The 16996-nt window shown below is 39.3% G+C and overlaps 1 protein-coding gene across 2 annotated transcripts in view; it reads right to left on the reverse strand.

The window, feature by feature from the left end:
- The window catches only part of GSK3B (glycogen synthase kinase 3 beta), a 148556-nt gene that overhangs the window by 58440 nt on the left and 73120 nt on the right, over positions 1–16996 (reverse strand). For both annotated transcript variants that reach the window (XM_062515511.1, XM_062515510.1), the window contains exon 3: positions 9572–9655. In XM_062515511.1, coding sequence (XP_062371495.1) covers positions 9572–9655 — 84 coding nt within the window. The remainder of the gene's footprint in view (positions 1–9571; positions 9656–16996) is intronic.

Here is a 16996-nt window from a genome sequence, read left to right on the forward strand (position 1 = left end):
GAAAATAATACCCAAGTTACCTGAATTCCCCTGAACAAGATTCAAGGAAGCTAGGAAGCAGTCATGGCCTGACAAGCTCTAAGCGTGATGCAATCTGGTTTGCCTACCCCATACATTCCTCCTAAACACATATTTTTCAACTGACCCAGATGTATTGCAATGGGAAACACGGTTAGCTTAAAGACTTGGCCAAATGAGGGCAACTGCTCAAGGATCAACTGGGATGATCAAGGTTTATCTTTCCATTACAAGAAACCTCACCATATATTCCACAAGTGACTCGTTTCCATACTACTGTTTCAAAACTGCTGGTCTGGGAACAAACCAAGGTAACCTGACTGTCACAAGCATGTCTGAAATGACCTAAAGAAAAGAGAAAATTCCAGAGGAAGCTGCAGCATACAAAATACAGAAAGCAAACACAAGATGTCATTAAATAACTCATTTGTCCTTAAAGACCTTGGGGCTTACCAGCTTTCTGCTGCAGGTCAAATATTTACGTGTATTTATGTTCTCCTATGCTTGCTGCTAAGGTTATGACCACATACAGTTCGAAACAAAAACAGGCAAGGGCAGAAAGCCAGATCCTGAAGCCCAGGATCAAAGTATTTCAACAGGATTCTGACTTCAGCAATGTGGCTCATGTACCAGCAACTGCATCAGGTAGCTAGAAGCTGCAGATAAATGACTTGGCAGATAAATCCTCAGTTGACAAACACTGCTCCAAAATGAGCCAAAGCTAAACAACCGCTGTTTTACCTTCAAATTGATCTGCACCTCTCAAGAACTACCAATTCAGGCAGTGCTTCACTTTGGTAGAACATTTAATGTGAATAAATACTCACATACCTTGTACCACAATAGGAGGCATGAGAAAGACTAAGATACAAGACCCAAAACATTACAGCAACTTCGTTTCCTTTCTCATGCCAGAAATTGGAGACAAAACACAATGAAAGTACATGAGCATTACAAACAATGTGGCTGAGGACTGAGTGAAACTGAAAATACTGCCTTGCTGACAAAGCAAAGGCTGCACAGAGGTCTCAAACTCCACTTTAAAACTCTTCTCTCTTTCAGTCCAAATAAGTAATCCATTTAAAGCACCCTCCAGTTGTGCTTAATTGAGGTCAATATAAAGAAATAGCTATTGAATTAAAATAAAGGAATGGCTATTGAATTCAAATATTCACTTCTGTAGATTGCTCCTTGCAGTGATAGTTAAAACATTGCTTCTCTGTGATCATCCCCTACCTCAACAAACCTCAAATTGATCCTGAGTGGTTCCTACAAGCTTTTGTTTTCATGTATCAGACACACTATATTTTCAACATGCACATACAAAGCAGCAACCAATATTTAGTCAGCCACAGTCCAACTATTTCCCTTATTTACTACCATGATGATAGAAGCCAGGGGCATCATACATGCCAAACACCAGATTGACAGCAAAAGGAAAATTCTTACACTGAAAATATGTCAGCATCTAATAAGACGTTGGAAGTATTCCTGAACTGCCAAGGCCTATGTGGAATCTAAGGAAAACTTCTCTGAACATCAAGTAACAGCATTAAAAGGTTAAGAAACTATTCTGGGTGCTCTTTCTTCTAGGGTGACCAAATTTACTGCTCAGCATTTGAAAAAAGTGATGAACATGCTCATTTCAGTTTGTATCTCCTGGCAGATTAGTAACAGTGGTTCTGGTGGGGTTTGGGATGGGTTTTCCTTTGTTTTCCATGGACTCTACCTGATCAGCTGTATGAACACAACTGAGAGGAGATGAACAATACAGGAGTTTAACTTTGCACTAGGAGGAATAAATGTGGAATTGCACTCTGAAGAAACTTCCTTTACATGTCTATTCAAGGTAAATGCACACAGACAAACGATATGCCTAAAATTGAGTAATATGCCTCCAAAATGTACTTCTTGTTATAAAAATTATCCCAAGGCTTCAGTATTAGGGCTGTATGAGATAAATAAATCAACCAACTTAGGCAAGAGGATACTGTCCTTACCATACAACAGTACCCCACTGATGGTGTTTAAGAGACAGGTGCTGCACGAAGCAGTTACTGACAGGATGCAGCTATGCAAGAGTTCTATCAAAAAGCACCTGAGGGATTTACCTTTCAGTTGGAAAGCAAGAAAATGCCTTTCAGCATTCCATGCAGACGATACCTTTCGAGAGTGCATTATTTGAACACTAGAGTGTCAGCATGAGGTAAATTATGTCCTTCACCCTGACTTAGGCATCTAGATTTAGACAACACACAAGGTTCAAAGTCACAGTTTTTGCCCTAGCTTAAAAGGAAGTTATCTTACTTCTCTTAAAGCTACAACCAGCACACACTTCACACCCCTTTACCAAGCACCATGTGAGACCCACCTTCCTTCTCTTATCTTGAATGCTGACATTGGACCTTAAAGATACAGACTTTTGACACACTTTCAAAGGCAAAGCAAAATTTGTAGTCTTCCTATTCTAACTAATGATTAGACATGATACACAATAAAAAATTGAAAATGCAAAATATGTGCTAGCTGACCTTATTTGTATGAAGGAATGGTGACATCCAGTGGCCACGTGTGTCTGTTTTCACTTGCAGTTTACAACCACATTTATTTCAAAACAGAGTTTCGTCTGCCACCAAAATTAAGGGAGCATAAGCCTAGAGATACAATTGGGGTTTCACACAGATAAATCCGAGGGGGTAAGAACAGTTGAAGACACAACTTCATTGTTCAGAGAGATACCAATACTTGATAATAATACTGCAAATGTTGAGCCAAGTATCTCCTTTCCTAATCCCTCACTCTTTATGACTGAATTTGAGAACTGAGATGTGTCCCAAAACTTCTGTTCCTATGTCTACTTGTCAAAACTTACCAAATTGCTCTGTAATGCTCACTACTCTTCAGCAAAACATGGTCATGTTACATAGATGGGAACTGCCAAGTGGGTCAGCTGTGATGGCAGCATAAGGCTAGAAGTCAACCCTCCCAATAAATTTGTATTTAACATCTTTCTTGGGTCTTTTTTAAAGCCTGCTGGTTTACATTACCTACCTTTGATCACTGAAAGAGAACAGGTTCTTAGGTGATGCACTAAGACATTCTTTGTCCAAAAAAAAAAAAAAAAAAAAAAAAAAAAAAACATTTTATGACCTAGTTTTCCCCTCTAAAGAGCAGCTACTGTAAAGGAAAAGGTCACAGATTAAAATAATTTAGGAATCCCTGATAATTCTTGTTTATCTTATGCCCTGTGAAGTCCTTAAACTTACAGATGTACTTCCAAGGACAATGCCTACAAAGTTGGAAACTTTTGCCCAACATCGAAAAGGCAGGACTGAGTTACCATCTTTGACATAAGTAATCTGTGGATATTTGAATCCCAGCTCCCAAGCAGGGACTGTGCCATAAACTGGCCATAAGTCTGTTGGAAGATGAAAATTAACGGATGATGTTTGCATCACTGGACTGCCCTGCACACCTTGTGATGAAACAAAAAGGAGAGTCTTGGAGATCCACTGTTTTCCTGACTGTTCGCTACCTTCCAGAGTGAGTAGGAATTTCTGAATCAGGATATATCCATGACAGAAAACTAGGCAAGACAATACAAAAGAATTGCTCAAACTACATACCTGCTTCAGGACAAACAACATAAGCTGCCTTTCTAATGGCCATCCAACACTGGGAAAATGAGAGCAGAAGCCAGAGCTGGCAGAGGAATGACTTGAACAGAAGAGTGACCAAGGAGATGTACCGGATGGCTCATCGGCCTCGCTTCCTATCATCGGCTCTAAGCTTCCTATTCTCACTGCATGCACCTCCACACTAAGGATCTAGTCACTGCTGCTTACTCTGCTCTTGTGAAGCCCTACCACAGGTACACAAAACTATTTCTAATAACAAAACCTAGTGAAAACCAGAGACTGCTCATAACTACAATTAAGGAAATTCCCAGCCTGTTGCAAACCCCAACAGCAGTAACTGATAATCACAGGATGACTGGTGCCCTTTTTGAAAAGAGTTTGCCAGGCCTCAGGCAAGGACTACACAGATACTAACATCACAAAACTCCTCATAATTGGCATTAATTGCTTCTTTGTTGACAACACACAAGATCTGCCAGGGACTGAATGAATGGTAGTTACTAAATTCATCTCTAGTGATGGACCTTCAGCACATTACTAGCTGGTACAAAAGATTCACATAGACTCTCAGTGCACAATTGGGCTCAAGGCTCTGTTAATTGCCCTTTTTATGAAGTAACAACTTTTTTTTTTTAAAAAAGTTCAATTAAGAAACCAAATTATTCCTATTTAACAGTGAAAAGAATGGATGGTTCTTACATGACAACTCATCTGAACACTCCTGCAAGAAATAATGGTGATGTTCATGCCTCTCTGAAGGTGGAGGATATAACAGGGATATAGCTTACAAATCAGACAGTTGTCTGTTCTTCCAAACTTCTTCATTGCCATTTAATCCAGTTCTGCCAAAGCACAGGAGATCAAGTACAGAAACTCAGAGATGTAGCTCAGCATGTATCTCATGCACGTTTATTTTAAACTTCAGCCTAGGTCTATGGGAGTAAATTTCCATCCTGAGTCTCCACAGACTTTTGGCTAGATGCCCTTATAGCTAAGGCTAAATAAGACCTGACATCAAATAAAGCATGCAGAAGGGATAGCTCAGCCTCCAAAAAAGTGTCAGCATACTGCCTATTTGTGACCTCTCTGTGCTTCCATTTTTGCTTTGACTCCTCTGAATACTAAGCCACCTTAAGGAGGAAAAAAACTAAAGGACATAACCACAGGTGAAATTACTCAACAAAAATTGTAATTACTTTGATTTTATTTGATGCAGAAACAAATCCCTCCAGTAACTTTTCATCCTCTTTTGGACACAGGTATGGATCAATCAGTCTATTCAACACTCTAAAGTAGCCATACAGGAAAAGCTGACAGTTATGAAACGCCACAAAAATCTAACCAGAAATAAAGAGGGATAAAAAAGGCAGAATCAAGAACTCATTTCAGGTTTTACACAGCTGTGTAATTGTATTTGATAGCCACTGATAAGTTAGGTCATTCCACAAAAGATCAAGGAATATTCTTAGCAAAGGAGTTAGAGGAATTATTTCCCAAATTCATGTTTGCCCTGGCTTGGAACATGGCTTGAAAGGTTCTCAGCAGAATTAGGCTAGAAAGGACAGGTGGCAAGATCATCTCCCCTTGCAAAAGGAAATCAAGACCTACATTTTTGTATTGTGCTAAATGCAAAGCAGCTCCTGAAATTAAAGAAATGTAGTAAAAATTAACCCTGAAATATATGCCTTCCTAATACAGTCTGATCTGCAGTGGAAAGCTGACAGGCAAACCAAGCATCTTGTTCAAGACCTTATCCTAAGGCATAATACCAAAGCTACCAAACAGTGGACCTGGCTAGTCCTAAAATCCTACTTATTTTTTCCAAGAATTACCTAGAAAATCATAAATTGCAGAAATGCAGCATGGAAAAGTCTTGTGACTACTTTCACCAGGGGAGGCTTTCATATACAATTCAACCCATTATTTGCTTTTTCTCTCTCCCACTGTCTCATTCCACCAGATATAATTACACATTTTTAGATTACTGAAAAGCACATTACAGCCGTGAAAGTCAGTGCCCTGCTACCAGATATCTCAAAACAGCCTCAAAAGAAGAAGAAATCAGAATGCACTCTGGCAAATTCATTAAAGGAAGAGGCTTGGAAAAACTGGTTATTGAACAGGTCTGACAAATGTCTGTAAAGTTTCAAAATTAATGAATGGAGGAGGAAATAGTTTATAGAAGCAATTCGAATGCCAAGCCTGTCAACTGTCATCTTAATATAAATTACATACCTTCTTTGAGCTCTTTTAGAATAGAAATCATTAGTCAAACATGATTAATACTTAGTACTCAGAACTTTTAACATCTATATATACACATAAAGGTATAAATATGTGTGCATGTATATATATATATACACACACTTTGCTGTATAAAGGCAGTATAAATTCAAAGATGCTTAGACAAGAGAGAGTCACCCAGTCACAGAAGAGAAAGGAGAAAAAAAAATCAGTCAAAGCCACATTTGATACATGATTTTCATGCTGCTAAGGTTTGATGGCTTTTGTCAAAAGCAGGGAAGAAGTTTAAGCAAATGGGAGACATAAAAGGGAGAGTTCATCACAAGGAAAAAAGAAAAGCTAGGGAGCCCAAGCCCTGCAACCAGTTCCACCTGGCCAGCAGAAACAGCTAAGGAAAGCTCCAAATCTCTACAGACTAGCACTACAACTTGGTTGAAGCTAAGGAATGGTCTTACTAACAAGTTTTTTCTGACTTTTTTTATTTGATACTTTTCCAGTTTTCCAGTCAAGAATGAAACCTCCTGTTTTGCTAGAACGAAAGCAGTTTTAAGGTTCCCCAGTGTCTAAAAATATCTAGCAATTGAAATGAATTAAAGCGACTGTTAGGCACATGGCTTTCAATGAGTACCAGTCTGACTAGATATGCAGAAATCCTTTGAGGTATCTCTAAATCAAGATAGAGTTAAGCTTCTTGGACATTGGCAGATAAAACAAACCAAAACAAACAAAACCTACCAAAAAAAAAAAAAAAAAAAAAAAAAAAAAAAAATCCAACCAATCAAACAAAAAAAACCCCAACCCAGAAAGAGAAGTCTGGGCTTAGAGATGCTGGTGTCAAGCACCAGGAAAGAAGTCCAAGCAATAGGAACAGGTGGAGTAAAGACAATGGCATGAAAATCTTTATGCAAAAGAATGCTTGATATATAAGTATCAACACTTAATTAAAGAGATCAGCAGTCTAAGAGTTTCACCTGAGATTTTCCTATCGTTGCTAGACTTAATTATCACCAACATAGATTAATGGCAGAGGATCACCAAGTTCTTCACAAAGACAGTCAACAATTGCGAGCCCATCTCATCACTACCCCATCACATTTTCTGCTATACAATGCTTGGATTTTTATATTACTCTTCCCATTGGATTTGGCTTCAATAATAACTTGATGTGTCCCCACAGGTTTATATAATCTATACCTGCAACTGCTTTCTAAACATTGTTCCTGGTCACCAGATGGGACATTATGCTTTTCTCCCTTCTCCATCCCCCAAAGACAGCTTAATTATGAGCCTAATATGAAGGAAAAGATGCTATTGCTTCCCAAAACTGACAAAAGCATGATAAGAAAAATTCTCCTTCCTTCTTTCCCACATGACCTTCAGAACACCAATTTGCTGCTATCTAGAGCTTTTCCCAAAGAGCAAACTCCAGCCCCCTTCCTCCTAGTGGAGTACCAGTCTACTACAAGGCAAGAACAGCAAACTGCCATACCCCATAGTCCATGGAGGAAAAGCTGTGGCAAGCTGCTGTACTAACACTCAGCTTGCGTTTGCTACAGCTTCTTCTGCAGGTATTTCCTGAGAGCTGCAAGAATGGGCATGAGTCATGCACACCATCATACAGTTATCTTCACATGCTGCCACCTACATGGAAATACCTGCAAGCCAATTAAGTGTCATTTTGTATTGAACTGCAAGAGACCTTGCAACCTGAACTGCAGTATTACACTGCTGATGTTCTGGGCGTGTGCTGGCCCCAGGGACTGCTTCCCATTTGTCCTATTTTTCAACAGGGCAGCAGTGGAAATCTCAAAAGCAGAGGATTGAAGACCAAAGAGCAAAAAGTAATGTGAAGGAAAGAAAACTTGTCACTGAAGCATAAAGACTCATTGGTCATGGATAGAGACATTTTTAAGAGCAAAATCAGTGCTGCCAAAAATCAGCCATGAGGAGTTGAAACAGCTGAAGGGAAAATCAAGCTCAATATAACTTAAAGATTTCCAAAAGCGTTTTTCTCAAGTTACTGTTAAACAAAAGTGCCTGGACAAGTATTCTATGCAGTTTTAACACTCCACTGTTTGCAGGAGGTTTTTGAAAGCCATTAGATAAGTCAGTTGTCTTCTGTTTGTCCAGGAAATTCTACTTCAGTTAAGTTACAAGCTGCTTTGAAAAACCCAGTCAACCAACCAACAAAAAAACCCCAAACCCAAGACTCATTCACAGTATTTTTCTTTTTTTTATTCATGCTGCTTGAGGAATTTCTGTTTATGAACAAAATATTTAAATAAAGCTTTAAAAAATGACACTGAACTATCAGCAAAACATACACAACTGAAAATGCTTGTTAGCACCAGCCAAGGGTAAAGAAGGGGAGGTTGATTAAAAAACAATTTAAAAACCCTATATTATATTTCTCCTTGAATGCTGTTGTTTTGCAAATTTTCTATAGGCACAGGCAAGGTACAGGGCCAGGTCCCCCGCAAAACAACTCTCATGTAACAGCAGATCTCCTCCAATTATCCCCCTGTGCACAGCACAAGACAAAAGCAACTTATCCTGGAGATGTTAGCTCCTTTTCTGGCTCCAAAGTCCATGAAAGAGGTGGGCTGCCTCTCCCAGTCGGCTGACCCACTTAATGAACCTGCAGTTAGCAGCCTGTCAGTAGCTATCAGCTCTCATATACAGCCCTTTATAGCACTGTGGACAAGTATATCAGCATCTGAAAACAACTAAGGATGCAATCTGCCTTTAAAAAATGGGAAAAAATGGCAGTATTTCTATAAATTATGTAGAAATTATATAAATATTTGTAACAATACATACAAATATCAGAGAAAATTCAGAAGCTCATCTAGCTCATTTCCCGACCTCACAATTTAACTTCCACATAGACCACAACAGTTTTTACTCCATGGATGATCCTGCTTTAAGGATAAGGCTGGAGCAAGATACCATTTTGAAGTCTATTTCATCCTGAATTCTCCTATGTAAAATTCTACGATTTGTAAAATGATGATACATACTTAGAAAAGGAATACATTATAATTTCACATTAAAACTAAGCCATGTAACCTCTTCTTGAAAAAAAAAAAAACAAGGCATTTTTAAACCTAGACTGAATGAAAACAAATGTCAGTATCTCTTCTTGAGAGATATTAAATCCAGCTATTTGCTCTTTCTTTGGGAGCACAAACATTCAGACAAATGCTACAATCACATGATTGTATATTATTTTTTCCTCTGGGCTCTGAAACTCAACCTGGAACACTGTAATAATTGCACAATGAAAGGGGACAGAAGCATACAGATTAGTTGTGGGAAAAGTCACATATATGCTTTAAATCTAAAATGCTTAACACTGAATCACAGAAAACATGTATCTGCATATATGGAAAGGCAGTGCTACACAAAGCCCAGCTGTGATTCACTGAATTAAGAAAAAGGCAGTGCATATGCAAATCTACTGCAGTTTTGTGGTTTTAGACCACTCCTTATGGACCACACACTTCTGTACTGAAAAACATCTGTTCTAGTATGACCTGTTACAGCACCATTACAGCATTTGCTCAGCGTTATATGTCTAGTATCTTCACATTTCTGTCTCCACACATTCAGACAGTCCAGTTATACCCCCGACAGTTACCAGGACACATTCTTTTGCTTTCCATTCTTACCTTCTCTCCACTAGAGTAGAAGAAATAACGCAATCGGACAATGTTACAATGATCCAACTTTCTCATAATCTGGAGCTCTCTGTTCTGAAACAAGAGAAAAGCAAACAATTAGAAGAACTTTTTGTGGAAAAAGGTCAAGTACCATCATGAACACTCTATCATACAGATACAGAAGTTGACAAATCAAAGAACAACTAAGCTGCAAAGAGGCAATAGCTTTCACATGTTTATTAGTATTTATTGGAATTGCTTTATCACTAAGAATGTTACCAATTTTGAGTAATTTTCTCTCTAAAATAAATGTCAGCAAATCCATCACGTAATCCATTAATTACCTATTTGCTCTATCAAAGGGTCAGTGGCAAAAGGCAAGAAAACGTTAACTTCCCATTTTTATTTTCTGATCTTACAATACTACAATGTATCAACCAGAAGGATGGGAAGCCTATCCCCATTGAATACTGTAAGAATAATGCAAACATTGTGAAAGCAAACATAACATTTCCACCTACGTGCCCACCTTTCTCTACAGCCCAAGAGAGGTTTGGAACAAAAGATCTTTTCCACTACCATTCTTTTTGCAATACAAACAAAAAACACCTGAAATGGATTAGGTAACTCAATTTCCACTTTTGTTCAACCAAGGTTAAACCAATTTAGACAGAACAATAGTGCTATTTTCCCATTTTATATAAACCTGAAAAGCTGTTACAATAAAATCAGTTTATCACATGCACAATAAACTTGGAACTTTACTGCAATATCCATTGCATAAATGAGGACTGAAAAAAATGAAGGATCTTATAGCCTAGCAGGTAAAAACACATGAAGTTTTGAAATGCAGGTATGAGTAAAAACAAGCAAGTAAAATTAGCACAGTTATGTTTCTCACACTTCATTCCACAGCTGCCGCTATAATACCTTTTTTCTTCTAGTCACATTTACACAATGCTGTTTTTCCTTTCTCAATTAATACACAATCTGCAGTTACAAAAATAGGAGGTATTCCACTTTTTACTTTGATCATGGAATTGTTAATCATATACTCTAAACCAGCAAGAACTAATAACACGACTAATTCACTGGTCATTAGCTCTGGCCCATGTTCAAGAATACTTGGGAAGACAACTCTTCAGCCACCACACATTTTCACACTGAAGTGCACAAAACTAACACCCACTTTGTGCAGTGCTGCTGTCAAAACAATGATTTCAGATTTTGTGTTATCAGAGGGTCACATATGGAGTCAGTCACTACAATTAATTGTTAAGGAAATCCACGAGAACCACTCAGAGCTTCTAATGTGAACATGGCTACAAACTCGGTTTTTAATTCCTCTAAGCCATGTAGCCTTAAAAAGAGAGGCGCTACATAAGATGCAGTATCATTAATCGTGTACCCGGCCAGTAGTTAAGGAGAAAGCAAGTCCCTCCCTGAGCTTGCCTGACCTCTGAACTGATTAAAGCCTAAGACTATTTGGTGCATACCACGACAGGCCTATTCTATACTGCGAGATGAAAACAGAAAGTAAGAGAAAGCAAGGAAAGCCTGTGAGGCTTTCATGTAGCCCCTGAAATCTTATGGAGTAAATCTGTGGGAAAGGAATAGAGGATTCACCACGTAACTTCATCAATATGCCTCACATCTCACAGAGCAAAGCATTCTCCTGGTAGGAACAGGAGATCACATATTCTCCACTTACTCATTCTTTATTAAATCCAATTTTAAAAGTCAATTTTGGGAGTCATGGCTGGGGTTCCTGTGCTGCATAGCCCAATTTAAACTTCAGATCAACAGAATCCCATCCTCTTGTCTTCTCCAAACCACTGCTGGCCATGGGATATCTCCCTGGACTGTACAACATGAGGCAGATTTCAATTAGTGAGTCAAAGCAGGGATGGCTCTAGATCCCAGTGGTTACAGAATTACCTATTATGACAGAAAACTAATTTCTCCTGTTGGCTTTTACAACAGTTAACAGTATTACTACAGGAATAAACCTAACACAGCAAGTTCTAGCACCTCAACCAAATTTCACCAGCATTTCATAGCCTAACATGCAAGTAATTTCTTCTTCCCCTTCTCCTACTGACTGTGAAAGGGGAATAATACTTTTTATCTCGTGGATTTACTGGAAGAAACATGAATACAATAATCATTAATGTGCAAATATTATTTTGGTAATATCTCTACTAGTATCTTAAAATACCTGTACATATTCAGGTTATCGTTTCATGTTCTTTAGATAGTGTACATGCTGATTGGATACACTGGAAAAAAGAAATCAGCAAAAGTTATTCTAATGCTAGGCTCAAGTTATTTTTATACTCTGGTATCTCATCCTAGCACAAGCACAGTTTCTGCCTACTGTGATGCCTTCTACTTTGATCCATCTCCTTCAGCTCTCATCCTGACCATCTGCTGCAGCTGCACAGAGTGCTTCAAGAGGTGCTAGTATCAGAAATATCATAAACTAGTTACACAGTAACCCATATAGTGCATCCTGTGACTAGGCAGAAGGAAACATATCTAAACTGCAATCTTAACCAGTCACCTCAGCTATCTTAAAACCAAGCTGATTTCTAATCACCACTCCCTGGTGGAGTTAAAACTGGAAATACTTGAACAGTTGCAAAGCTCAAACTGGATATGGCAGAAGAACAGCTACTGATGTTCAAGTTCAAGAATTACTTTTTTCTCAGATAAATATTTCAAGTAGTCTCATTTTACCATATACTTCTGTGTATACATCTTACGTAACAACCTTTCCACATTACGATGTGGGCTATTAAATACTAGTGCAGAACTGCTTGGAGGGGAAGGGGAAATATAGGATTCTAACCAGGGAACCTTTAGTGAAATGAACAGTGACAAGTGTCATGCATCAAGCGCAAGAGACAAAATGCATGTCTAAAGATAATGCAAACTAAAATAATTTCAAACCATGCTGATGAGAAAGGCTGACAGTGCCCATTCAAAACACAGCACAGATGAAAACCTAAGGCTCATGCTTATCTTTAACTCAATTTTGACTTCCAAGAAACATGGATGCAAAGTCAAAGACTTGAAGAGGAGGAAGTAGTTATACTTTCCTGTTCTCCCACCCATTCAACGTGAAGGAAAGGGCTGAGTTTTCTAAGGAGTGCACCAGGCCTAGTAAGCACTGCAGAAAGCAACACTTCAGCGTGCACCTTGCCACAGGACCCAGGAGACACCTGTTCCCACCAAAAATGTGCTGCTGCAGCACATGTCCCTTTGAGGAGCTGCAAACCAATGGGACTATGAATGGATTACTCAGCAAATTTTCTGCAGTTCAAATTCTTTATCTAAAATAGATTTCTTTATCCAGAAGGTAAAGGCTGCTGATGTAGACTGCTTTATGATCAGCGCATTTAAACCTTTCACTAACTACTGAAGCAAATGCCATGGGATGAAACCCTGTTCATCACTTATGAAGACAACTTTCCTGACCAGACTGCCTTTTATCTGTTCATTAAATTGAGGAAAACTGGTTGCTCATCAAGGTTAAAGATTTGGTTAAAGATTACCAAATAATCAGATTTACAACTTCAAAGCACAGACAATAAAATTCATGCATCAAGATTCCTGCCTTCTCTCCAAAATTACATTCCCAATCCCTCAGAGCTGTGATATGCTGGAGGTGATATGATACCACCAAAGCAAGATCACTTCTGCCTTACTACTGTAATCTGCTATTACAGACTAGGATAACCATCACTCCCTGCCACACACACTCCCTTTTCTCCCTATCCAGGGATTACTAGAGATAAACCAATTTGTTCATCACTCCTAGTCTGATTCTTTGCCTTCTCCCTGCCTCACACCCTCCCCCACCACCTTCTCCCTCCCATTCTTAGAGTGGGGATAAAATGACTGGCTCATTGGAGATGAGGCTTTGTAGACTTGCAAGTTCCTGAACTGGACTACAGCAAATTAAGATTAAAAATTTTGTGAGCTCATGTCAGCATGACATTGTCAATATACATCCAGTGAAGTGGAAAAATATAACCTGGAACCAGTTCAGAAGCGAATTCCTCAGTTTTGTTAGCTGAAAGGCATGCTGGGTTTTGATTTTTGTTTTTCTTCTGAATCACCTTTTTTAAGTCTCAGCAAAGCTCTTGGAGAATTATGTTCAGCAAAGATGAAATGGGAGAAATTAGGATTCATATTACTGCTTTTTGCCACACCAAGGTCATGATCTGATTATTTTAAACAGATGAAATTATGTATCTCTTGAACTTTTAGAGAAGATATCTTTTACATGGAAAGGTAGGATAAGCTACCAGTCTAATTTAACAAGTACCTTCAGCATCAGACTTCTTGCTTAAATCAAGTAGGAACAGCAATTAATGTTAATGCTTATTTCTGTATTTTTTGAAGTAATTGTTATTATTCTTAGTATAATACCTTCAAATGATGAAGCTCAGTACCTTATGTTCTTCTATCAGATTGAAAAAAATTGAAAATAGAGCATAATTGCATGAACTGTGGCATTATAGACAGAAAGAAGCATCACAGGTAGATCCAAATTTCTCAGTATACAGACTATTCCTCCTCCTGTGTATGTTGTGTTTACTGTTTCCTCCTCTTCTCTGCTTCCACCATAATCTTCACCATTCTACCATGTTTCTTATCCCTCATAGAGGTTTTCCCACAATGACGAGCACAAGGAGAAAGCCATGGGCAAACTGGGGGAGAAATCGGTTTCCAGCAAGACACAGGAAAACAGTGATGGGGGCAGCAGGGCTTGCTTCTTTCCACTTCTACACACAGAATGCCACATCACATCCACTCACCTTCACCTGCTGCACTGCTGAGCCTGCCCTGAGAACAAGCTCAGGCTGAAACCTTGAGAGATTCAAAGATTTTTTCATACGGCAGCAAAACAACTATTTACTCTGACCATTTCCCACCATAAGAAAAAGGCTGGACTCCAAGCGCAGGACAGAAGGCACATACCAAGAGAACTTTCAGTGTGATCCCAGCCAGCTAGGCTTGGTGCCTTGCAGAGACAGCTGCTTGCACAACAATGAAGCCATACCTCCTAAAGCAAGCTTTGCAAAACCTACCGAAACAAAACGCCTCAAGACCACAAAGGATGTCACTGAAATAGCACCTTGCATGTTTACCAAGGTGCAATGGGATCACAAACCCCAGCGTATTTAGCACATTTTCACTAATATTGTTACTAAAGCTCCAATCCTAGTATGTGTGGGTTGTCTTGGTAGTCAGGAGAAACTTAGTAATCAGTCCACAAAATAAAAGCTGCACCCTATCTTCCCTAAAACCTCCTGAAGTTGCCTGACCCATTCCTCCAAAGACAGATTCCAAACTCCATCAAGTCACCAAGGTGCTTTTCACTATCCTGCTGTCATCAAAACTATTACAGAAACTACTCTCACAGACCTGACTTTAACAGAGACACGACAATTCAAGCATTTTACAGAACAAACGCCAATTTCTACATCCATCTTGCCCCAAAATATCACAAATACATCAATGCTTGGAGAAAAAAGTAGTGCAAAAGGGGTTTTACTACACAAGTCTAGGCTCGGAATCTGTCCATGCTGGTCATCAATAACTACCTGCTCATTTAAGTCCATTTTTTAGGCAAGCAATTTAAGGCAGAGACAAATGTCAACAGGGATCACAGTTTTCCTCATTTACATTTGAGTCATGGATTAGGACAAAGCCCCAGTCTCTCTCTCCTGTCAGTCATGGCATATTTACAGCACCAGCAGATCTAATTTGGGGTGGTCTCCATTTTTAACACACCTGTTCATCTCAAAATCACACAATCATGACCTTTAATCCAAAAATAGGACAATACCAACAAACAAAGACTTTCTATTAAATGTCTGTATCTATGACATACCAAGAGCTGTAATGCCACAACACCCACCACCCAGTTCCTGCTGTCCTATACATGACTTTTGAATATTTGGAGACCAGAAGATCAGAAAGTCCACACAGCCTGTGTCCTGCTGCAACCTCTATCAGTGTGTAATACATGCATATGCACAGAAGCGGTTTTGAGAGCCAGCAATTGTAGAAACACTTCAAATTCATAACCCAAAAAGTCTCAGAAACATAGATCAAATACTAATTTATATATTGCTGACATTCTCAGATTCCCCAAGGAAAATAAAAAGCAAAGAAACAAAACTGAACAAAAAATTTATGATAGCCATCAGCAGTTTAAAGCTCAAATACAGAACTGCTGCTTTAAATACTCTCACCACCCACCCCTTTCTTATCTCTCTTCCTGCCTGCCATTCACAGGAATCCCAAAGGGAAAACCCAGAGGCTAAATACCTATACAACACAAGAATAACGAGTGCATGTGCATCATGCCACGCAAGGGCATGAGCAGAAAAACTTGCCAGGGGGACCAAGATAGAAAGTGCTGGTGTATGCACTACTGTGCAAATTGGCACATTGTGGCTGCATCATGCTCTGTTTTACTACATAACCAGAAGGAATCAAAGGCTCCAAACCCAGCTACATCTTGCTACCAAGATCCGTAGCACCGCTAAACTTTTCAATGTTTTTCATCCTGCAAAAATCTGAGGCTGCACTGCAAAGTGTTCCTGATACGCTGGCCTGCAAACACCCAGAACGAGTCACAGGCACAAAAACGCTTGTGTCAGCTGTATTCTGTCCAAAATTTATTACTGAGCACAGCGACCTTCAGCCTTGGCATGGGCACAGAGCAGGGCAAAAAGTGTCAGCTCTGAATGCGGCAGCAGCAGACAGGACCTGCCTGAAGAAGCCAGTGGGCAGAGTGGGCTGGAGCCAGGCCAGGGCAAGCTGAAGGTACAGGGTTCAGCAAGTGTAGGTGAGGCTACCAGCACACTCCCAACCTGCAAACCCATGATTCATTAACATCTTGACTGAAATTAAAGAGCAGGCAGGGGCTGCAAGAGTCAAAAATATGCTTTAAACTAAAGATCCAGAGTAATGAGTAAAACAAAAATCACACAGCTACCATAGAGTTGGGCTAGATATCATTAGCCCCTTCAGAACCAGACAGATTTGAACCACAACCACACAGTAATGAGTGAGCTTACAGGCGTACTGGGTGAAAATCTGAGCTATTAACACACACCTTGTTTTCACCCTATTAATTCCTTCTATTCTATTATTGCCCCAATAAACTCAGGCATTACACCCCTTCTCAGAAGGAGACCACTTGCTCTCCAGTTCCTAACTCGTCCCCCTAGGCAGTCATCAATGGCAAGTGCCATATTATGTCATCTCCAGGCTGCTCTTTCCAATGCAGAACAGAGTCCTTAAGCAGACAACTTGATGTTCATACAGTTTTATCACACATAGTTTCCTATAACTGGAAACAGAAATGGGTTATTTTTGTTAAGAGATAAAACAAGCCTTGATCTCTCCTGG

Source organism: Cinclus cinclus, chromosome 2 (assembly GCF_963662255.1).
Source record: "Cinclus cinclus chromosome 2, bCinCin1.1, whole genome shotgun sequence".
Taxonomy (NCBI): domain Eukaryota; kingdom Metazoa; phylum Chordata; class Aves; order Passeriformes; family Cinclidae; genus Cinclus; species Cinclus cinclus.